The following is a 26272-nucleotide window of genomic DNA, read 5'->3' on the forward strand; positions in this document are numbered from 1 at the left end:
ATGTTCATTCCTCTAATGAGCTGATTATGTGTGTTTTGGCTGTTAGTTTCCATGTGTTGTTTCATGAGGTTTTCCTTTATTTTTCCGGATGTAATTAAACCCAATGGACTGAAGTGAACTTGTAGCATCAGCACATGAAACTCTTACATCAGCACAGACAATCATCTCAGAGCTGTTTCTTTCTTCACCACTATTTCTAGAAGTTTCACGACTTAGGCCAGCTTTGCTGTCAGGGCATAGACTCATTTAACATACGAGCTGTCAGCACAGATGCATCCGTCTGCTAATGATGGTAATCCAGATGATCCATAATGCATGTGGACAGTGATATCATGTAATCTGAGCGACAGCAGAGGAATATGAGCGCTTCTGAATGACTTGAGATTGATCCAGCTGCCACTATTGAGTATAAACAGAGCTTGTTAAATAGAAAAACATCATATTCATACGGGCTCATGATGAGGGTATCAGGTTAATATTTCATCCAGCTGAGGTCTGAAATCATCACGGACACAATCAGTGCAGACATAACCATCCGTCAATCATTTCTGGATTCAGAAATAGATGAAAGGAAGGATATTAGCTATTTAATTTTAATAGCAAATGGCATTTTTCAGGTTACTACAGAAACAGCTTCATTCAATCCTTGAAAAATAAAGACTGCTCTCTTAAATACTAAACACAACAAACTGAGCTTCCACTTTCTACAGGGTTTATATCATGTCCAGCCCAAATCACTTTATACCATGAATACAGACGGGCTTTACAAATACACCACCACAGCCTGGAGAGACTGAAATATAGTGCCGGAGTTTCGTGTATTAAGTATATGTTTATGGCACTGTATACCGAGCATAACCAATACATAATTCATCATAATAATAATCCATAGTGACTTCAGCTAATTATTTTTCGAAAGTAGTGAATAGATTTCTGCATATTGTTAAAAGTCTGTCAAGGCTCTTTAAGCGAGTTCACAGTTAGAGACGTGGACTGATGTTGTGTTAATATCAGATGGAGATTTCATGAGGATTCAGTTTCATTGATCAGATCGGAACTATAAAATTAAAACAATATACAAATAATAACTGATTTAAAATATGAACAAAAACGATTATATCAATGATACTTAAATAACACTGTTTGAGACAACAATCTTGATCAATATGGTTTAGTTATATTATATTTAGGCACTATCACTGCCATGCTCATGTTATGATTATTATCAGCATGACTGATGGGTAATGTGATTGTGAGGTTACTTTTATTCAACAGTGACTTTCAGACTGAATTCTGTCTGGATCGGGACGTGCCAGGCTGAACAATGGCAGACGAGGAGAAGACTGTTTTATTATTTCATTATCACTGCCAGTGTTAGTTTAGTATCATATGGTATTTTATTAATAGTTCAAATTAGTTTTTATGTTTGCATTTTCTTTTTTCAAGTTTAAATAATTTTGTGTTGCAGTTTTTGTCATTTCTATTACGTATTTTTTATGTCTATATAGTTTATTTAATTTTAGTACACTGTAAAAAAATGTTTTAGGTTTAATTATATATGATTTATTTATAATTTGATATATAATATTTTTGAGTTATAATTAAATTAATACATTTTTTGGCAGACGTTTACAAGAAAATACTATTTCAGTCTTTCTATTTCAAAATTTCACATTTAATTTGTTTGAAAAAAATATTTTAAAATAAATGTTTATTTGTAAACTGGTGGAAATTAAATAATTTATTTCACTTAACATTTATTTTAAGTAAGTAAGTTTTTTTTATTATTATTATTTTTGACTATAATAACCCTGGTTGGTGGTCCACAAAATGCCACTGCAGCTTTAATGTTTTAAATGAACTAAGGACTGTGTCTGTGTCTCTGGGGACATTTAGGGAGGTCTAATTCTTTCAGTGAATCGAATTATCTGATTCTATTGTAATCCGGAGGCCCGTTTCAGAGAAATAGTCGGTGAATAAACATTTAAGAACAAACTCAGCATTTAGTCTTCGTCCCTCAGTCGCTCAGATAAATTAAAATTAAAACCGCCAGTCAAATGAGTCATTGAATTATCATTCAATAAAATGATTCGTTTATTTATTCAGGGACAAAGCAGAAGTGAGTCAGTCGTCGAGTTATTCATTATAACGATTCATTAAAAAATGCGGATTCATCCTGTAACTGAAACTGAACAAAAATGCCTCTGTATGTATTTTATATTTATATAATTTAATATAGTTAATCAGTATTACACAAAGTGTGCTGTTTTTCTCTGTATATCAGCACGAAAACAAATGTGATTTTATAAAAGTTTAATAAACAAGAAGTTAATATTAAGTTACTTACATTTAAGACACCATATTGCCTACGAAAATAGGTCGAAACAGCCAAGCAACAAATGGCGGGTGTTTTTTTTTTTTTTTTACAAATCGGTTGAATGAATGATTAATTGACTCACTCATTAACACTGCGTCCCAATTCGCATACTATCCATCCTAAATAGTATTCGAAAATAGAATTAGTATGTCCCAAATTGTAGTATGTTGAAAAGAGTTTTCCAAAGATTCCCGGATGGTTTACTATGTCCGGTTCGGATTCGTAGAATGGATCGATGGGCACTCTAACGGCTGATATTGCCCACAATCCATTGCGAGTTGGACGAGGATTCGATTAGAACTACAAACGCGGATAAAAAGTTTTAAAAAACTACAAACATGGCGGATGTGTGAGTTCGACGGTTAAGTAGAAAGTTTAGATAAAGGGGTTTGAGTGACCAACTATCAGTATTTAACCTGACAAAAATATATTTATTCAGTGTTGTCCACATTATATTTCACATGCAGCAGCATTGTGAACTTCTTTAATGACACGTTTGGCCATTATCTTTGAAATGCATCATTAGGCTATATTTAAACTGCAAACACGAGGAGAGTCTCTGCATTAAAGACACACACATGGCAGATCAACGAGTGGCTACATTTCTCTCCGATACGGCAGGAGATTAAACTGAATGTGGAGGATTTGAACTGTGATGAATCTGACGATGATTGACAGGGCAGATAAACGTGACAGGATGCACGTTACTAAGCGACAGAGTCCGTTAAAGATGGCGAGATAGTCCCGAAGCTTGCATACTTTTCTGCTACACACTCAAAAGTATATACCTTTTCTTCACAAAAAGAGTACATACTTTTAGGACGTAGTATAAGTAGGCGAATTGGGACGCAGCATAAGACAGTCAAATGATTCGTTCCTGAATGAATCAGCGGTTTGAAGGAATCGGTTAAATCTCAATGACTCACTCATTAACAGTGACTCGCTGCCGCCTGCTAACAGTTTTAATTTCACATTTAAAGTATCTTTTCATGTTTTAAATCATTTCAAATATCAATAGTCAATATATCATGTTTAAAACATCAAATGGATCATAATGCATTTGTTGGTTATTTATTCATGTGCCTCTGAGCTGCATTAAACAGTCATGATCTAAACACCACTTCAGGTGCAGTTTCTGTGTCCTCTCCATTGCAAAGATGAAATATATTGATACAAATTTATTTAATCTGAATAGCCCTATTGTGTCTTATTATTAGAATTTAATTTATTGATTAAATGTAAGAACTTGACACAAAAGATGATACATACATATAAAAGAAGCTAGTTATATTCGTCCAATTATTGTTAGCGATAAAATCCCAGAAAATATTGAGATGTAATTTTTTGTCACTCCTAGCTCAGAGACGTGCGATGGCTCTGCTGTAAAATAGAGGATAAACAGACAATATTGTGTCTAAAATGTAAGTCACCTAACAGCCTATTAACTTATTGTTTATTGAATTGTATAAAATCAATATCACAATTACAAATGTGCTGATATATTCGGGAAAACAGCACTTTTGCTCGTGTGATTTGGCAAATGGCGGCCCTTCTGTTGAAACAGGTAAAGCATAGCAAATGTTCGTCCCCCATGTGGCCCTGGAGGTCTCCGGATGGTGAAGAGGTTGATTAAAATTGACACGGCATCGTCACCAAACGTCTTCTGTTGGTCCTTGTGTCTTCAGAAAGTAAAAGCGTAAACGACTCCAACCACGACGATGTTCCCTATGGTGGCGATGATGGCTATCCACAGCCAGACGGCGTCGCTGGACACGCGCTGCGTCTCCTGCTGTGGTGCCGGTGCTGAGGCAGGGGGCGCTGCGTTCACACTGGCCGAAGAGTTGAAGAGCGAGTGTTCGGTGCTGCAGTCGTCCAATGGAGACGCGTCCATGAACGCGCCGCTCATCATCGGGAGCTGAAAGACAGAGGTCAACAATGAGACAATTCCAGGCTTTGGCCATGGGAAACCACTGCAGAACTGACTTTTGCTATTTTTTATAAACCGGGTCCTAAATAGCTCATAATTCCTCTCAGAATGAGCACCTATATCGCCTTCCAGTGCGATGCATTACCCCCTACTGGCCTCGAGTTTTTGCAAAAATCGAGTTTTTGCCAAAAATGTCTCCCTTTTATGTTACATCCTGGCTGGACCTGCTTAGCTTTGGCAATGGGGTTATACAGCGGCAAAAAAAAGTTCAGCTTCCAATAACTAGGGCTGTCCTCCACTAAGGATTTAGACAATCGAATCAGTATTGTCGAATCTCTCTATGGTCGACTGATAGTCGAATCATCTGTGTGTGTGTGTGAATGGGTTGGGAGGGGCACGACACTGTCAGCAGAAGGGTAAAACTATTTTATTTTCCTTTACACACTGCACACAGCAACAACTTTTAATAAAGCGACCAAAACTGCCTGCCAACTGACAGACGAACTGACAATGGCTTTCTTATTTAGGTTTAAATAGCCTAAAAGGTAATGTGGAGGATAAACATTCATAAACCGTTTTCTCATAACATGTTAAAGCCGCGATCGAAATACAGAACATCACACAAATATATAAAAGAACATTTTGATAAATAAACCTAAAAAAATACCTGCCTAGAGAGGAAAAGAACACTTTGAGTGCGATTACATGCACGTTCTGAAGCCGATTGTGCCTAAAGCGGGTGAAGACGTACGCGAAGCTCAGCCCTGCGCCTCAGGATCTCACACCGCCTCCTGACGCACACATTATATACACGCGAGCTCAATTTTGAGTTGACTGACAGATGAGCTGCACGAAAGCGCTCTGTGGTGCGGCAGGATTTTAAACAACTCCCTTAGTGGCCGCGGACAGGCGCTGAATGCTGCCGCCGGTGTGTGTACACTCATTGAACGTGTTCTAATTTTAAAGGCGCGGTGCGAAGCTCCGCGCCTTTAAAGTGGTCGCACACCGATGCTCAGCTCAGCGCCGCGACACGTCTTTAAAATATTGAGCACCCCCATATTGCCAAAATGGTATGATCCTCGTTTCATAACACCCGCGAAGATTCGACCGTGAGATCAGTGGTCGAATCAGGCTCCGCATATTGATGCATCGAATCTTCGACTATTTAGGGTCAACCCTACCAATTACAATCAAGTTTTTTCCCAAAAAATGTCCCTTTCATGTCATTGCCGGGCTAGAACCAGCACAGTTTTGGTATGGCCAGGCTTTGGCTATGGGACGCTACAGTAGAACTGCCGCGGGTTGAAGTGACTATTCGCCTTATTCACCTGGCGGCCATTTTGAAAACTCTAACGCCGTTGTGGGGAACACAAACCCGGAAGCTGTACTCCAATACAGTACTAATCAGTAGCAGCATTCTGTGTCACTCACTTTCTGCCTGCTGTGTGTAACAAAATCATGTAATGCATCACTGATAATATGTTTATGTATATAGTTTTCATTTGTTAATGTTTTTAATTTTCCTCCTAATTTAATTTCTAATGTTCTGCCCTTTTCTGGTACGTTTTTCCATACTTACAATATACAAGCAGGCCATTTGTATTCCTCCATACCAATAAATGTACATAGTTACCATTTACAAACCTAGACCAGTGTGTCTATCAATGTTTTTGAATGACTTATTTCTTTCTGATGTTCTGACCAGTTGTAAAGTTATGAAAGACATCATCCATGTGACATAAAATTGTACTTTATTCTTTAGATAAATGGACATTTTATTTTACATATATGAAGATCCAGTAGCTTATACATACACATATCTCTCATATGTAAATTAACTGTATCAACTATAATACTGATCTGCCCACGTTGACACTAAATGATAGATTAAAATAAGCTGATAACATCACCAGAATGAGTTTTCTCCAGAATGACTGCAGCCGAATCAAATTTTGTTGCAATATTGTCCTGTTTACACCGTGAAGCTGCTTTGGAACAATCGGTATTGTAAAAGCGCTGAATAAAGCTGACTTGACATGTCCCAGTCTTGCTTTTGCTTGAGTCTTTCGAACTTCGTCTGTAGTAAAATGCAGAAATTACGACCAGGATCCCTTCTGATATTTTTTTAATCCACTCTCCATGTAATCCCTTATCCTCCGGAAAACTGTGAAAGGTTTGTCCTCTGTAGGATTTTATCCTGAGTGATGAAGTGCAGTGACACAGAATGCTGCTACTGATTAGTACTGTATCGGAGTCCAGCTTCCGGGTTTGTGTACCCCACAACGGCGTTAGAGTTTTCCAAATGGCCGCCAGGTGAATAAGGCGAATTGTGATACATAGACCAATGTGTGGGAATTTTAGCAGGCAACCTTGCCAAAATAACACACATTTTACCCCCAAACGCCATTACGCTACAGCAGAACTGACTTTTGCTCTTTTATAAAATGCATTGCATTACCCCCTACTGGCCTCAATAAAGCATCTTCCAATAAAAATCACATAAAAAATGACTGACACCTGAATTTGATTGGATTTTACTACCCCTTTACTATCAATATTTTGACAATAATAACAAAAGGGCCCTGTGATTTCTACGATGCAGAGAATTTACTGTATAATGTGGAATTTCACAGAATTTATGCAAACAAAAATTACTCTCAAATGACATTTTGATATAGACGAGTGTTGCCGACGATTTACCACACGCACGCACGCACACACACACACACACACACACACACACTTATGACAATTATGACAGAAATAGTTTAGCTGTCTCAATGTTAATATAATACTAACACTAATTAATATGATTAAAAGTTAATTAAATAAATGTTTTATGCCTTCATTTGATTGTCAGAAACTCTGATAGCAAAAAAATATAATATTAATATTGTTATTTTTATAATTTTTAATTAACTAGACATAACTTTTGCTTATTTAGATTTAATAAATCCATTAAAATGAAATACAGAACACTTATAACAGATAACATAATTTGGTACAAAAAAATAAAACTTTCATATTTCATAGGGCCCTTAACATTCAAATTGTTGTTATACTTTTAATAAATTGTTGTTACATTGTACATAGTAGTTTCATGATTTGAGTTAATTAGAAATGCTTTTTGTTTACTAACATTTAATGCAATTATTTAAATGGACCAACAAAGAAAAAGAAAAATGTGGGAAAATATATATAAAATGGATTTCATAGGGCCCTAAATTGTTGGGTTGGCAGTTTTATTATATGTGTTGCTTTAGATTAGGGCTCAATTCTCACTACTATCTCTGACTTTCTCCTCGATAATCTCCTAATAACTGCTTATTAATAGAAAGGTATTGTTAAATGTAGGTGTTGAGTAGATTAAGGGATGAAGAATATGATCATGCAGAATAAGACCCCTAATGTGTGCTTTAAAAGTGCTCATAAACAGACAATATCCTAGTAATATGCATGATAATAAGCAACTAGTTAACAGTGAGAATTGTACCATAAACTAAAGTGTTATCATATCTTTATATAACGCTGAGGAGTCAAACCATCAAAGCACATCAACACGAAAATTTCACAAATTCTCTGTCAGAAAATATTTCCCAGAGCATCTTCACGTTTTGAATGGCACCTTTTGCACACAAGAAGTGTGTGTGTCCTCAAGCGTGTTTTCCCACACATGCACACAAGGCTTAATTAATGTGCCATAAATATTTAGGAAGTGTGTGGTTAGTGATTTATTGTTTGAGATCATTAATCAACAGCACAGGTCTCTGGATCGATGAAAAGCTTCGTTCCATTTCTACTGTACTTACAGTACGACGTCTGATAAAATGTAAATGTGTGCCTTGAATGCAAAAAAGCTTCTGCCAATGCATAAATGCGAATGTAAAAGGGGATATTTTTGATATAACTCAGAAGCCTTTTATACCGTGGCTAAATAAATATCATGCCCACTGCCACAGACACACGGGCACTTCATGCTGAAGCTTTGACTGGTTATTGTCCTGCTGGGAGATGGCTGTAACTATGCCGTGTGCTTTAATATTTAAAGGGGACCTTGATTATGATTTGACTTTTTTAACTTTAGCTGGTGTGTCATGTTAGCCTAGAAATCTAGACGCGCCCTAGCGGCAGCAAATCTAATCTGCCCGCGAGTGTCGTCTAGGAACTCTCAATACCCTTCTGAGCTGTAATCGCCAAACTCTTGCCGGGCCAATCACATCGTGTATAGAGTCGGTGGGCGGGGCCATAATGACGACGGCCGAGTTGCGTTTGCGTGCTTCTAGTAAACACAGAAACTGGCGAACGGCGGTCTTTCGAATCAGCTTTGACCGCGACTCTGGAAGACTTGGAGTTAAGCTTTTCTCTGAGAAAAGAACAAAGAACGGCACTGAAGTCATTCTTAAAAAGGGAAGATGTGTTCAGAGTTTAGCCGACCGGATACGGCGAATGTTTAATCTATCAACAAGCTCTGTTTCACCTTCGTTGCTCTGGTTGGTTGTAGCGCTATCCTATCGCGTGCAGAGGGAGTTTATAAGACAACCGTTTATCCGCCCCTCAGATTGAGCCGTCAATGGTGAGTTTCCAGACCAAACATCTTGATGTGGGTCAGGCCTGTCAGGCTAGAGTAATGTTGCTGTTTGAGCATCAACAACATGCAAAGTTACGATGCTCAAAGCTCAAAGCAAAGGGGGATATATTTGCCATTTGCAATGCATCATGGGATTGTAGTTTTTCCCTCATTAAAGCTGTTGAGTATGCAGTCTTGTATTTTTGTATTTTCGATATTTAAATAGTTTTTTGCTTCAAATTAAAGTTTTTAATGTTGGGATTCTTCTCAGAGTTGGTCGGTTTTATTCATGGATGATTACACTTTAACAGACTTTTTTTAAATTGGGAAATGAGTGGGAAAAGTACTTTCAGAAAGTGCGCACCACTGAAAAAAGCGTGTTTATTCTGAGGTCAGACTTTAGCGGTGTAGTGTTGATGAGTGATAGCATCTCTGCTCAGTTGGGTCATGATGAGATGCTTCTGTGGAGACACATTACAGTGGACGTGAACCGGTCGCCTCGCTGCTCACGGCGCTGTACTTTATTGATCCTGCCGGACAGTCGATAAATGTGTGAGTGAAAGGGTTTGCAGAGAGCTGGATACAGCCGAACCGCAGGGCTAAACTCCTGAAGGACGCTCGCTGATGAGGTTAACATCTGCATACATTACACAAACTACCTCCTCAAGAAACACCAACACATTTAACACTGACCGCTGATGATTGGCTGATGCTTTCTCCGTCCATCCATCCATCCATCCATCCATCCATCCATCCATCCATCCATTCATTAATTTATCCATCCATCCATCCATTCATTAATTTATCCATCCATCCATCCATCCATCCATCCATCCATCCATCCATTCATTAATTTATCCATCCATCCATCCATCCATCCATCCATCCATTCATTAATCCATCCATTCATTAATTTATCCATCCATCCATCCATCCATCCACCCATCCATCCATCCATCCACCCATTCATTAATTTATCCATCCATCTATCCACCCATCCATCCATCCACCCATCCATCCATCCATCCATCCATCCATTCATTCATTCATTTCTCTATCCATTCATCCATCCATCCATTTATTCATTAATTTATCCATCCACCCATCCATCCATCCATCCATTCATTCATTCATTCATTCATTCATTTCTCCATCCATCCATCCATCCATCCATCCATCCATCCATCCATCCATCCATCCATCCATCCATCCATTCATTCATTTCTCCATCCATCCATCCATCCATTCATTCATTCATTAATTCATTTCTCCATCCATTCATTCATCCATCCATTCATCCATCCATCCATCCGTCCATTCATTCATTAATTTCTCCATCCATCCATCCATCCATCCATCCATCCATCCATCCATCCATTCATTCATTCATCCATTCATTCATTCATTCATTCATTCATTCATTCATTCATTCATTCATTCATTCATTAATTTCTCCATCCATCCATACATTCATTCATTCATTACTTTATCCATCCATCCATTAATTCATTAATTTCTCCATCCATCCATCCATTCATTAATTTCTCCATCCATCCATCCATCCATCCATCCATCCATCCATCCATACATCCATCCATACATCCATTCACTAATTTCTCCATCCGTCCTTCCTTTCATCCAGCCATCCATCCATGCATCAATCCATCAATCCATTCATCCATTAATTTCTCCATCCATCCATCCGTCAATCCATCCATCCATCCATTAATTTATCCATCCATCCATCCATCCATCCATCCATCCATCCATCCATCCATAGTTGTGTCATATGTTATTTTGTTTGTTTGTTGTATAATATTTCCACCACCAAGGGAAACACTTCCTAATTTCGTTGTACACGAGTGTAATGACAGTAAAGGTATTCTATTCTATTCTATTCTATTCTATTCTATTCTATTCTATTCTATTCTATTCTATTCTATTCTATTCTATTCTATTCTATTCTATTCTATTCTATTCTATTCTATTCTATTCTATTCTATTCGTACATCTCTCTGTCTATCCATCCCTCCATCCCTCCATCATCCCTCCTTCCCCAGCTGGAATATAAATGTGAGTTGCACACGAAGGGACGGACGGCAGTGGAAAGAGCTTTAAACAAAAGCCTCATTACAGCCGTATGAAAAATGCATTTCTTTCAGAGGTGCTGGCACTATTCAGCTCTTAATGTGAATTAAATCCACACACCATTCAGCTCTCCATCTTGCTAATGAGCTTTTCTAACACAATTGACCTACTTTTGTACTGAATTACCAGAGTGGAAAATACAGCAGCCCGGAAAAGTGTTTGAAAGTCACATTTAACATCTGAACGTATTCGAAAACATATCAAAGAAAGTGTTTAAGAGTGACTCGAGTGGCCACTGTATGTTGCATCATGCCTACACATGACTTTACTTAAGCGATATGTAATACCTCACGTATATGAGTATAAATCTCGAATCTGTTCTCCTCCGTAATGTGTTTTGACCAAGATGCTGCTGTGACTTCACGAAAGAGCTTTCCTTTCAGGAGAACATTAGCCTGCGGCGTAAAGATGTGTTTCCAGGCAGACGGCCACGGATGTGCTCAAGCCCTGAGCTGGTGTTGTGTTCTCCTGCATGAGCTCTGAGCGAACACACACACACACACACACACTAAAACTCACTAGAAGTCCCAGTGTCGGATACGGCTGATGCTTTCAGGGGGAATCAGGGTCGTTTTAGGGCTGCGAGACCTGGACAGAATGTGTAGTGACATGTGGAGTGTATTACACCACCGCTGTGTTTGGATTTAATATAGCAAACTGCTTCAAGAAGACTCGTTATTTACTTTTAAAGCGTCTTGATGCTGTTTTTTGGCTCTACTAGATCAGGTTTTCAACCTTGAATCTTCAGAAACACATTATGTTGACATTGTCGCAGCTCCTCTCTTCCCAGTCTGTCAGTAACAATCTATATCTTTTATTTCCAATAAATACAATTGTCATTTACGTCTTTAAGTTTGTCACAAAATGTAAAGCACCGTTTTTGAAGAGTGCACGTGTGTGTACGTGTTCTAGTATGTAACAACGAGCCAATGTTTGAATATGGAAATAAAGCAAAATAACTGAAAAAAATAGTATTAGTCCTCAGATGCCATGTCCATCATTTATAGCAAAAAAATCAGCCATTAATTCGATGTCAAACAGATTCATTAAAAAATACATTATTACTCCACCGCCTGCATGACATCATTAACAACTGTGGTTGAGTGACAGATTTGCATGTTTAGGGCCCTATAATAAATACTTATTATTATTATTATTGTTTTAACCAAATTCTGTTTTCTCTGTTTTAAGTTGTCTGGATTCAATTTTAATGGTTTAATTACATTTTAATAATCAAAAAATGTCTCATTAATTAAATTTATAAAAACAAAAACACTTTTTAAAATTATTTCTATGTAATGTTCCCCCCAGAAAATGTGGTGTTGTATATTAAAATTTTTCTGGCAGTCAAATAAAGGCATACATTTATCTTTTAATTATATGAAATAAACTTTTTATTTTTATTTTTATTTTTTTGCTGCACAACAAAGCTCTTCAGTTAAAATATTTTTTTAAGTGCATTGTATTTATTGTTATTATTATTATTATGATCATGATTATTTTAGTATTAATATTACATCGTGATGTAGCAAAATTATACTGTACAACAGTGATATATTTCTTCAAGTTAAAGGGACTTTTATTTTGACGGGTTGCTGTGAAGACCTTTGACTGTCTGTGTGTTTATGATATGATGATAGTTTCTAATTTTTTTTCCCGAAAATGCTGGTGAAGTGTCTCTCAGAGCGGCTCTGGAGATGAAGTTCATGTCCTCATAAACTGAGACTGCAGAGGCCACGAGTGTCACACGTTCCTCAGTGGGTGTGTGTGTGTGTGTGTGTGTGTGTGTGTGTGTGTGTGTGTGTGTGTGTGTGTGTGTGTGTGTGTGTGTGTGTGTGTGTGTGTGTGTTGGTGTGGTAAATGCCGTCTGCGCCATTCATTCACACAGGGACATAGAACATGAAGTATTCACATTCAAATCGTCTTTATGCGGTTTAATATTCTCGTCCACATCACGCTTTGATTTATGTGTACTGGCTCGTTTTTTATTTATTCATCAAACAATCGACAAATTCCATACAATTACGCTTTGTACAATAAATTCAGTTTCACCACACTACTAACTCAACCAGGCCCCGCCCCTTTATACTGCGTATGAATTATTTAAATGAGGAATATTGTGACGTGTTCGTTCCCGGAAGAAAACTCAAGACTACAATGGAGGCGTTTCAGTGAGCTCAAGTCTTTTTCTTCATGGAAAACAAGCGCCCTTTAGTGTCATCTGTGATTAAAAAGCCGTTGTTACGACAGTCTCATTTGCAGATGGTGTAGTTTTCAACCTTACTCGATCAACAGCAGGATCTCCAGTGAGGCGTTCTGATGTTTGTGACAGCAAACTAGAGCGGAGACGAGACGGAAACAGACCTCGAGCAACAACATGACCGACTTCCACTCGGAGAAGAAACGAGCTTTGAGGGGAAAAGTGATATTTTCTGGAAATCACATCGGCTCAGTCAGACGGAGGGCATGGAGCGTCAGGAACATTTCTAGGGAATCGGATCCATTTCAGAGGCTCATGCAGATGTGCTTTATCCTTTAAATATGGCAGAGATCACTTCTTATAGTCTTGATTTATGTTTTCAAGAATTAATTTTTTATGTGCTGTGCATCATCAGTGAAAACTGATGTGTGTTGCTGCACTTTTCATTGGCTCAAAATTTTAATGCATCATAAATGCATGAGATTTTCAACTGAACTATGCACCATATTCCACTCACATCATCTTTAAAGCTATGAAATATATGCAACCCACTGAAAGACTGAATATTGAATGCATACGGGATTCAAACAGGATGGTGAAAAGTGTCTCTCTGGCTGGTCACAGAACAATAATTGCCATCTGCCAAATAGGAAAGTCTAAGAAGGAAAGATCTGAACTAGACTGACACATGACTCGACAAGAAGGGCCCGTGAAGCTCATGAATATGAATTGTCTCTCCATTATTCATGCCTGGTGTGGTGGGAAGGTCTGCTGTGAATCAGATGTTTGTGCCGCTGTGACTCTCGCTGATTCAATTAAGTCCACACTCGTATGAATCAGATGAGAAGATGATGATTGGAAGAATATCTCTGTGTCCTGCCGCCCTAATAATGACTCTGTTTCCTTAAGTGGGCCATTATGGGCTGTTTTAACAGGTAATTTACCGCTCAATTTACCGCTCTTCAGATGAGATCTCAGTAATTCCTCAAAGCTCAGATCTGCTCTAAGTACCAAAGTCATAAAAATATGAAAGAAGTCTCAATATGAGCGCAAATATTTCTCATGAAATGATCTGATGATCTCTGAATTTATTTTATAGCTCTATACCCTTACGCTAGGACAACTATTGACTCATTTGTGTCTATTGATTAAAGAAAATTGTAGTAAAAGAAAAAAAGTACAAAAAATAGTATAAATTAAATGTAGTAAAACAAATACTATCATGATAAATATTCAAAATTGATTTAAAAAAATGAAAGATGTTTGCATTATTAATCCAAATTTAGGTGTAAATATGCTTGCTTTTCATAAAAATATCAAACATTTGTAAATATAAAAGTATTTGAATAATATAAACATTACCAACAGAGTTTCTGCAGGTCTTAACATGTCTTAACTCGCCCCTTACACAAACGAAGGCCTTAAATCAGAGCAGAAAGTCTTAAAGTTTAAGTCTTAAATCCAAATCCGTAAATCAAGATACATTTACTTGAAATGCAAATTTTGACGTTGAAATTTGACAAAAGAAAGAACAAATACATGAATCTGTTATCGAGTTATGAAAACTGCCTTTTGAATTGAGCTTTGCTTTAGCTCATTGGCACATATTTGTTCTTTTTTTAATCACAAACTCACCCTATTTCTATCAATTTCACAGAAAACAAGATGTCATATTTTGGTCATTTTGCATCTCCAGTAAATGCATCTTGATTCAGAAATTGAGTCAGAAATACTGAGGAAGAATAGCACTTTTGAGCAGTGTTAGCTCTAAATATATTGATAGTTTAGGTAACACAAGCTCTTTCTCAGGGTCACAGTGTCATGTCTCATGGGGTTTTCTTGTAGCTCAGAGGAAGGTCACGTCAGACTTTCTGGATCCACAAAAACAGAGAACCCCACAGCGAGCAGAACGTGTGTCTGAACTCTGAAGCATCAGTATATCAAGCCTTACAGCGCGACGCCGTCTCCAAACACCACGCCACTGAAATACAGTTCATAAATTACTAATGCAAGCAATTCCTGTTCTCGTGGCGCTCCATTCTCATTTTTCAAGCTCTGGATTCATGACCAGGTCATAAATAAACTTGACAGCCTGAAATGCATCAGTTTACATGACCCCTATATTACTGTAGTGACCACAAGGCCTATTAAACATGCATGAATGCCATTGCATTAGATCATTTACTAATGAAGCATAAACACACAGTGTAATTGAAACATTTAACAAAAAGAAAGTTATTGCTATTTTGGAAAGCTAAAACAATAGCTATACGTGTCCAGATATTTTAGAGTCACTGTATGCATTAAATGCATCTTTTCCAGGATTGTTATCGTTTACAAAAAAAAAAAAAAAAAATTAAACTGTTTATGGTATTGAAATGAAGCTGAAATTATATGTATGTATGTATGTATGTATGTATGTATGTATGTATGTATGTGTACACTCACCTAAAGGATTATTAGGAACACTTGTTCAATTTCTCATTAATGCAATTATCTAACCTGCCAATCACATAGCAATGCATTTAGGGGTGTGGTCCTGGTCAAGAGAATCTCCTGAACTCCAAACTGAATGCCAGAATAGGAAAGAAAAGAGATTTAAGCAATTTTGAGAGTGGCGTGTTTGTTGGTGCCAGACGGGCCAGTCTGAGTATTTCACAATCTGCTCAGCTACTGGGATTTTCACGCACAACCATTTCTAGGGTTTACAAAGAATGGTGTGAAAAGGGAAAAACATCCAGTATGCAGCAGTCCTGTGGGAGAAAATGCCTTGTTGATGCTCGAGGTCAGAGGAGAATGGGCCGACTGATTCAAGCTGATAGAAGAGCAACTTTGACTGAAATAACCACTCGTTACAACCGACTCGAGGTATGCAGCAAAGCATTTGTGAAGCCACAACACGCACAACCTTGAGGCGGATGGGCTACAACAGCAGAAGACCCCACCGGGTACCGCTCATCTCCACTACAAATAGGAAAAAGAGGCGACAATTTGCACAAGCTCACCAAAATTGGACAGTTGAAGACTGGAAAAATGTTGCCTGGTCTGATGAGTCTCGATTTCTGTTGAGACATTCAGATGGTAGAGTCAGAATTTGGCATAAACAGAATGTGAACATGGATCCATCATGCCTTGTTACCACTGTGCAGGCTGGTGGTGGTGGTGTAATGGTGTGGGGGATGTTTTCTTGGCACACTTAAGGCCCCTTAGTGCCAGTCGGGCATCGTTTAAATGTCACGGCCTACCTGAGCATTGTTTCTGACCATGTCCATCCCTTTATGACCACCCTGGGCTACTTCCAGCAGGATAATGCACCATGTCACAAAGCTCCAATCATTTCAAATTGGTTTCTTGAACATGACCATGAGTTGACTGTCCTAAAATGGCCGCCACAGTCACCAGATCTCAACCCAATAGAGCATCTTTGGGATGTGGTGGAACGGGAGCTTCGTGCCCTGGATGTGCATCCCACAAATCTCCATCAACTGCAAGATGCTATCCTATGAATATGGGCCAACATTTCTAAAGAATGCTTTCAGCACCTTGTTGAATCAATGCCACGTAGAATTAAGGCAGTTCTGAAGGCGAAAGGGGGTCAAACACAGTATGGTGTTTCTAATAACCCTTTAGGTGAGTGTATATATATTTAGATATGTTGCCTGGGCAAATAAATAAATAAGTTGAAGTTGAAATAAATAACACAAATAAAAGTTAAAATTATAATAAAAATATATTTAACCTATAAATAAATTGAGTAAGTTTTAAGTTAAAGCACTAAAATTACTTACCAGAAATTAGTAAAATGTTTAACTAAAATTAAAAATACATTTAACCTATAAATAAATTAAGTTAAGGTTTAAGTTGAAGTACTAAAATTAATAAAATAACTTTAAAGAAATTCAATTTAAATGTGAAATAAAAATAAATTTAACCTGTACATTAAATGAGTTTAGTTTCAGTTGAAGCACTAAAATTATTAACTAAATAATTAATCAATATTTCAGCTGAAACTGATATAAAAATAAATTTTACCTAAATAAATGTAATTAGTTTAAGTTAAAGTATTAAAATTACTAACTAGAAAATAAATAAAAGTTAAAACTGAAATAAAAATAAATGTAACTTTAAATGTACCAAAATACTATTGTTAAAAAAAAAACATTTGCACAAAAAAGAGCTAAATATTATAATGAAACAAAAATATATAAAATCTAATTCAAAATAGTAAACTATAATACAAAATCTTTTTATGCTAGTGTTAATACAATTTAAATAGAACAGACAATAAGACAATAGATATAAATAATAATACTAAAATAATGCTGAAAAATAATGGTGTCGGATTTACTTTGAAACTATTTTCACTCACACTGTAACACATTATTCTAAAAATTAGTTACGTGGTTGCCTTACAATTTTAAGTTAATTGAAATTAAAAACTTGAGTTAATACAAGAAACATTTTTGAGAATCGACAACATTTATTCAAATATTATTAAAAGATTTTGTAAGCATATTGGGTAATTGTGTGTTTTATTTGTGAAGACCTAGTGAAACTCAAATTGTGCTATTTGTATGATGGATCTTATTTTTATGTGGGTCAGATACAATAATATTTTGAGTTTCTATTTAATAAAACAATTTCCTGCATTGTATAGACTCAAATGTTTAAATTTCATTTAACTCAAAATTTTAAGGCACCCAGGTTACTTACTTTTTAAAGTTAAACCAACAATATTTTTCTACCGTGGAGAAACTGACAGAAAATTTCCCAAATAACTACAAAAAAAAAAAGGCAAGTAACTCACTGAATTAAACATGATATTCTGAAGTATTTTCTTTTTAGGACACTCATGCCGGTGTAGCAGTTTGTGTTGATCTTTAGCATGCACTGTCTCATTGTGTGCTGAATGAAGTGTCTAACAGTGATTGTGTCGTGTGGGCGGCTGGCGCTGATGGCAGTAAACAAGGCGAGAGGAAAGTGACACTGCGGGTCACTGGTGCCACGCTGATGCCCGCCGGGGGCCGATCTGACACGTTTGCTCTGGAAGATTCATTCCTGCTGCGTGAAGCGCGAGCCGTCGGGCCGCTGCGAGACATTCTCTGAGTGATGATGCTGGAGAGTTGTGATTATTCAGCACCTGCTGTCCGCTTGTGCTGCTGAACTGCCTCATGGGAGTCACGCTTATTCTGCGCGTCTCAAAGAGTTGCTGAACAATAGCGTTTATCGCAGTGTTCGATTCATGAATCATTTTTCCTCCAGTGGGTTAATGGAGTGTGCCGCGCTCATTTGCAATCGCTCTTGTGTTATCGTCACATCCAAAAAGTCATCGGGAGAAAAATTGGTGCATTTGTTTAACCGCGTCTGACAACGACTAGATCGATCACACATCTCTCTTTTCAGTGCCTGAAGTGTCGAAACATTACCATCTCTCTTCTTCAGTGACAACACGTACCTGAGCTTTCAATCGTTGACACGTTCTGTCTCTGTGACTTTAAAGTTTAAGTCCATCACACAAGACATAAATGGTGTTTGCAAAGTGAGTTCAAATACATAACTGTTCATATTATCACATATTTTTTATTTTATCCTCCCTATTGTGATGCTCAGTTCGAAAGAACTTCGTCTTGACATGCTAAATGCCTAATGTCTACATGCCTAAATGCTTTGAGTTTGTCACGTGATTGGCTGAATAGATATTTGCATTAATGAGCAGTTGAACAGATGTACCATGAGTGTACAAAGATCAGGCATTACATTATAACCACCGTCCTAATATTGTGTTGGTCCCGCTTTTGCTGCCAAAACAGCCCTGACCCATTGAGTCATGGACTCCACTAGACCCCTGAAGGTGTGCTGTGGTATCTGGCACCAAGATGTTAGCAGCAGATCCTTTAAGTCCTGTAAGTTGCGAGGTGGGGCCTCCATGGATCGGACTTGTTTGTTCAGCACATCCCACAGATGCTCGATAGGATCGAGATCTGGGGAATTTGGAGGCCAAGTCAACGCCTCAGACTCGTTGTTGTGCTCCTCAAACCATTCCTGAATCATTTGTGCTTTGTGTCAGGAGCATTATCCTGCTGGAAGAGCCACAGCCACCAGAATACCGTTTCCATCAAAGGCTGAACATGGTCTCAGCAATGCTTAGGAAGGTGGAGCGTGTCAAAGTAACATCCACATGGATGGAGGACCCAAGGTTTCCCAGCAGAACATTGCCCAAAGCATCACACTGCCTCCGCCGGCTCGCCTTCTTCCCATAGTGCATCCTGGGGCCGTGTGTTCCCCAGGTAAGCCACGCACAAACACACACACCCGGCCATCCACGTGATGTAAAAGAACACGTGATTCCTCAGACCAGGCCACCTTCTTCCATTGCTCCGTGGTCCAGTTCTGATGCTCACGTGCCACTGTTGGTGCTTTCGGCGGGGTCAGGGGTCAGAGGTCACCCTGACTGGTCAGCGGCTATGCCGCCCCATACGCACCAAACTGAGATGCTCTGTGTATTCTGACAGCTTTCTTTCAGAACCAGCATTAACTTCTGGAGCAGTTTGAGCTCCAGTAGCTCGTCTGTTTGATTATTGTCAGTGAAGTCCACTTCAAATGATATACCGTGTTCAGGGTGTAGGGACCGTGTCGAATGGAATATAGCCTCTCAGTCACACTCACACACACACTCACACACTCACACACACTCACTCACTCACTCACTCACTCACTCACTCACTCACTCACTCACTCACTCACTCACTCACTCACTCACTCACTCACTCACTCACTCACACACTCACTCACTCACTCACACACTCACTCACACACTCACTCACTCACTCACTCACTCACTCACTCACTCACTCACTCACGCACTCACTCACTCACTCACTCACTCACTCACTCACTCACTCACTCACACGCTCGCTCGCTCGCTCACTCACTCGCTCGCGCACTCACTCACTCACTCACTCACTCACTCACTCACTCACTCACTCACTCACTCACTCACTCGCTCGCGCACTCACTCACTCACTCACTCACTCACTCACGCACTCACTCACTCACTCACTCACTCACACACTCACTCACTCACTCACTCACTCACACACACACTCACTCACACACACACACACACTCACTCACATACACTCACTCACTCACTCACTCACTCACTCACTCACTCACTCACTCACTCACTCACTCACTCACTCACTCACGCACTCACTCACTCACTCACTCACTCACTCACTCACGCACTCACTCACTCACGCACTCACTCACGCACTCACTCACTCACTCACTCACTCACTCACTCACTCACTCACACACACTCACTCACACGCTCGCTCGCTCGCTCACTCACTCGCTCGCGCACTCACTCACTCGCTCGCTCACTCACTCACTCACTCACTCACTCACTCACTCACTCACTCGCTCGCGCACTCGCTCGCGCACTCACTCACTCACTCACTCACTCACTCACTCACGCACTCACTCACTCACTCACTCACTCACTCACTCACTCACTCACTCACTCACACACACACACACACACACACACACACTCACTCACTCACTCACTCACTCGCTCGCGCACTCACTCACTCACTCACTCACGCACTCACTCACTCACTCACTCACTCACTCACTCACTCACTCACTCACTCACTCACTCACACACACACACACACACACACACACACACACACACACTCACTCACTCACTCACTCACCTTTTTACATTTTCAAAAAACATTATTTAGTATGTTTATGAATCCATTTACATTGGAGATGGCTAGTGATCTCATGTTTATGTTACATTGTGTGGACATTTGTTCCCCACAATGTAATATAAACAAGTACTCTCATCACACACACACACACACACACACACACACACACACACACACACACGTTGGTCTATGTGGTTTACAGGGACTCTCCATAGGCGTAATGGTTTTTATACCGTACAAACCGTATTTTCTATCCCCTTACACTGCCCCTGCCCCTAAACCTACCCATCACAGGAAACATTCTGCATTTTTACTTTCTCAAAAAAACATCATTTAGTATGTTTTTAAGGCCATTTGAATTATGGGGACATTTGATATGTCCTCATAAACCACATTTATAGAGTAATACCAGTGTAATACCCATGTAGTTATACAAATTTGTGTCCTCATAAACCACATAAACAGGCTCACACACACACACACACACACACACGAACACACACACACACACACACACACACACACACATTCATTCACACATACTCACTAACAAACTCAAACTCTCTCTCTCTCTCTCTCTCTCTCTCTCTCTCTCTCTCTCTCTCTCTCTCTCTCTCTTATACACACATAAAATACATGTAAACGAGTAAAGTAAACTCGTGGTCAAACTGCACAGAAAGGCATTAAGAAGCTCTCAAAAGATCTGGAATCATCTGAGTGGATGATGGATGATGAGGATCTTTGAGCTCTAAACTCACACACCGCACCGTCTCAAAGTGAACAGGTTGATGTGCATATAAAGCTTGTATTAAACATCTCATACCTGCGCAGCCATAAATGAAAGATCCATGGCGATCTGGTGTGTTTAATTCCTGGATGAAGTGTTTCTTCGGTTCCTCATGGGATTTTCACTGCAGGTTTCCTGACAAAGACGTTCATCCTTACAGATCCATAGTTAAACATAGAGACCATGAAGGAGTCGGCATGGAGAGACCCGAGCAGAGACAGAAAACACTAATGTTCGGGCTGAGAGAGACTATCTGTGTTCCCCTCTCTCTCTCTCTCTCTCTCTCTCTCTCTCTCTCTCTCTCTCTCTCTCTCTCTCTCTCTCTCTCTCTCTCTCTCTCTCTCACACACACACTTCTACCTCTACCTTTCATGTCATGTCATGTCATGCGTGATCACAAATGGCTGGATGATTTTAGTTGTTGTTAAATGTGTCAAGAAAATGTCCACTGATATTTCACTCCAGGACCAAAGGGAAAAGAAGAAAGTGTTCTTTGAATAAGAAAATATATGCTCCCCAAAAAAAATCTATAAATTAACATTTGATTTATGCTATTTGAATTTTTTTTAAATTAACATACCAGTATAACATTAATGATTATTCTTTATTAATATGAATAATAAAAGATACAAAATTATATACACTGCACATTACAGTAATAATGAAAATAATGCTATTTTTAATAATCAAAGAAAATATATTTATAGGGAAAATATTAAATTAAATGTATCATAAAAGGAATTTCACAGTCTTAATGTTTTTTATTGTGAGATGCATTTTTTTTAATGCAAAATATAGTAAAAAATGTCCTTGTGATTTTAGATTGAAATGTTTTGTTGAATTTCAGTATTTTGAGGTGTGTAAAGTCAACTGAGGTCTCAACTGAATGTTACAGATGTCTGGAGAAACAACTGAGATATTGAAGAGCTGTCATGTTCTGGGTTTGGTTCCCGTCGGTCTGTTGTGTTTGGGACGCCGAGCGAGACGTCACCGTCAGTCACAGCTGATCACGCCTCGATCCATCTCACTCCGCGTCCCACTTCTGCAGCTCTCCGGGAGACTCCTGACTGAGAAAGTCAAGTTTTCTGCTTCTCCTGTGCGCTTCACGTTCACGGTTCACCGTCACATGATGAGTAACGTGTTGAGCTGATTTCATGCTTCAGCGCTCCTGCTGTCATGTCCTCCTGTGACATTGTGTTTCAACTTCTATTATTTGAGCTTGTATATTCAATCATCAGTTTGATCTGAACATCATCAACTTCTTGATATGTTAATATTATTATAAAGAAAATTGTCCCAATCAACCTGACTATATATATATATATATATATATATATATATATATATATATATATATAAATAAAATATATTCGGGAAATGTCATGCCACCTACAGTATTGTTCAAAATAATAGCAGTACAATGTGACTAACCAGAATAATCAAGGTTTTTAGTATATTTTTTATTGCTACGTGGCAAACAAGTTACCAGTAGGTTCAGTAGATTCTCAGAAAACAAACAAGACCCAGCATTCATGATATGCACGCTCTTAAGGCTGTGCAATTGGGCAATTAGTTGAAAGGGGTGTGTTCAAAAAAATAGCAGTGTCTACCTTTGACTGTACAAACTCAAAACTATTTTGTACAAACATTTTTTTTTTTCTGGGATTTAGCAATCCTGTGAATCACTAAACTAATATTTAGTTGTATGACCACAGTTTTTTAAAACTGCTTGACATCTGTGTGGCATGGAGTCAACCAACTTGTGGCACCTCTCAGCTGTTATTCCACTCCATGATTCTTTAACAACATTCCACAATTCATTCACATTTCTTGGTTTTGCTTCAGAAACAGCATTTTTGATATCACCCCACAAGTTCTCAATTGGATTAAGGTCTGGAGATTGGGCTGGCCACTCCATAACATTAATTTTGTTGGTTTGGAACCAAGACTTTGCCCGTTTACTAGTGTGTTTTGGGTCATTGTCTTGTTGAAACAACCGTTTCAAGGGCATGTCCTCTTCAGCATAGGGCAACATGACCTCTTCAAGTATTTTAACATATGCAAACTGATCCATGATCCCTGGTATGCGATAAATAGGCCCAACACCATAGTAGGAGAAACATGCCCATATCATGATGCTTGCACCTCCATGCTTCACTGTCTTCACTGTGTACTGTGGCTTGAATTCAGAGTTTGGGGGTCGTCTCACAAACTGCCTGTGGCCCTTGGACCCAAAAAGAACAATTTTACTCTTATCAGTCCACAAAATGTTCCTCCATTTCTCTTTAGGCCAGTTGATGTGTTCTTTGGCAAATTGTAACCTCTTCTGCACATGCCTTTTTTTTAACAGAGGGACTTTGCGGGGGATTCTTGAAAATAGATTAGCTTCACACAGACGTCTTCTAACTGTCACAGTACTTACAGGTAACTCCAGACTGTCTTTGATCATCCTGGAGGTGATCATTGGCTGAGCCTTTGCCATTCTGGTTATTCTTCTATCCATTTTGATGGTTGTCTTCCGTTTTCTTCCACGTCTCTCTGGTTTTGCTCTCCATTTTAAGGCATTGGAGATCATTTTAGCTGAACAGCCTATCATTTTTTGCACCTCTTTATAGGTTTTCCCCTCTCTAATCAACTTTTTAATCAAAGTACGCTGTTCTTCTGAACAATGTCTTGAACGACCCATTTTCCTCAGCTTTCAAATGCATGTTCAACAAGTGTTGGCTTCATCCTTAAATAGGGGCCACCTGATTCACACCTGTTTCTTCACAAAATTGATGACCTCAGTGATTGAATGCCACACTGCTATTTTTTTGAACACACCCCTTTCAACTAATTCAACTAATTGCCCAATTGCACAGCCTTAAGAGCATGCATATCATGAATGCTGGGTCTCATTTGTTTTCTGACAATCTACTGAACCTACTGGTAACTTGTTTGCCACGTAGCTATAAAAAAATATACGAAAAACCTTGATTATTCTGGTTAGTCACATTGTACTGCTATTATTTTGAACAATACTGTACATGCAACATCGGAAAGGTCATGCCAACTACCAAGTGGAAGTAACGACCCAGTGTTAAAAACGAACGGTCAAAGACTAAATATAACAACCTTTAAGGGAAAAAAAAAGGATAAAACAATGATGTCGGACAATTTTGAAGGTGGAGGAAAACAGTTTTTTGGCACCGGGTACTTCCATCTACATCACGGCGGAGACCTTTCCAGCATCACGGAAGTCGCATAATTGAGGTTAAAAAATATATATATTTTTTTTATTATTTTAGAAAATTATATCGATAGTTTTGCTAGATAAGGGTCTATTCCTCGTCTGGGATCATGCAGCGACTCTTCCTTTGAAACTGCATTGATTTGAACCTTCAACCGTTGAAGTTCATTATGTGGAGAAAAATCCTGTAATGTTTTCCTCAAAAAACTTCATTTCGACTGAAGAAAGAAAGACATAGACATCTTGGATGAGATTGGGGCGAGGCAATCATCATGATATTTTCATTTTGAAGTAAACTAATCCTTTAACAGAAGGTTCTCATTAAAAGTGTTAGTCTGATATCATGAACACATGCTGAAATGGGATTTCTCCAACTCAACGCTTCTTGAATCCCCTAAGTTACCTTCAAGTGAACGTCCATCATTTGTGTTTGCTGTCCGGATCACTCTTCATTATAGTCTGGTTCTTGTTTGGTTCTTCTTGCTGTCTTTGCGTCCGTTGTGCGCCGTCAGCCGTGACCTGCACCTTTCACTTCCGATTTAGTGTTTGCAGCTCAAAGCCACTACATATTGCTGACTGCGACAAATGAGAGCATGTTTTCATGGCATGTTACAGCTCCACATTCAGCTGGCCAGAGCCCTGATCCCCAGTGACAGGAATTACTTACTGAACCGATCTGACCAGCGCACTTTCAGATTCGGGTCACCTTCAACTTCATCCTGAATCTGTGGATGCCGTTTCCCTGCTATCACGTTTGTGTTCTTAAGATGCTTTCAAACATTATATTGCTGGAACATTATCATTGTCCAGGTTACACTTCAGTGACACTCTTCAGCTTTAAAGGCCGTTAAACAGTGTTGGTCTTAATGTTTTCGCTTAAAGGAACACTCCACCGTTTTTAGAAATAGGGCTTATTCAACTTCTTTCCTACATTTAGATATGTGGGCAAATGCATGTTGGTCTCAGTGCATGCCCTGTTTTAGTTTGCCAGGGTCGCCACTAGCTTAGCTTAGCATAATGAATGGAATCCTATGTTGCCAGCTAGCATGTCCCGAGTAAAAGTGATCCCAAAAAATAAATAAAAAAACACACCTAATTATTTCTTGTGGCCTGCATTTTCACAATGAGTACAAATAGCGGTGCAGATTAAGACTAGGCGATTTCCTAGGCAGATATTGACTTGGGACTATATTATCGGGAAGCAGAGATATCACACAACACATTGCGATCGCTCAACAGCCGGAGGACGTGAGAATGAGAGCCGTTATATCTCTGCACCTTTTTTTTTTGGATCACTTTTACTCGGGACATGC

General features: G+C 38.8%; 1 protein-coding gene and 1 long non-coding RNA gene across 2 annotated transcripts in view; one reads left to right on the forward strand and one right to left on the reverse strand.

The window, feature by feature from the left end:
* LOC137090506 (uncharacterized) overlaps nucleotides 1–26272 on the forward strand; it is a 178209-nt gene that overhangs the window by 89451 nt on the left and 62486 nt on the right. The gene's annotated exons all lie outside the window — the stretch shown is intronic.
* On the reverse strand, nucleotides 587–21974 carry LOC137090505 (uncharacterized protein C14orf132). The gene is made up of 2 exons (XM_067454466.1): nucleotides 21767–21974; nucleotides 587–4292 (listed from the first exon to the last, which is right to left on the reverse strand). The coding sequence occupies exons 1-2, from the start codon at nucleotides 21791–21793 to the stop codon at nucleotides 4059–4061; spliced, it is 261 nt and encodes an 86-aa protein (XP_067310567.1). The 5' UTR covers nucleotides 21794–21974; the 3' UTR covers nucleotides 587–4058.

Source organism: Pseudorasbora parva, chromosome 10 (assembly GCF_024679245.1).
Source record: "Pseudorasbora parva isolate DD20220531a chromosome 10, ASM2467924v1, whole genome shotgun sequence".
NCBI lineage: Eukaryota > Metazoa > Chordata > Actinopteri > Cypriniformes > Gobionidae > Pseudorasbora > Pseudorasbora parva.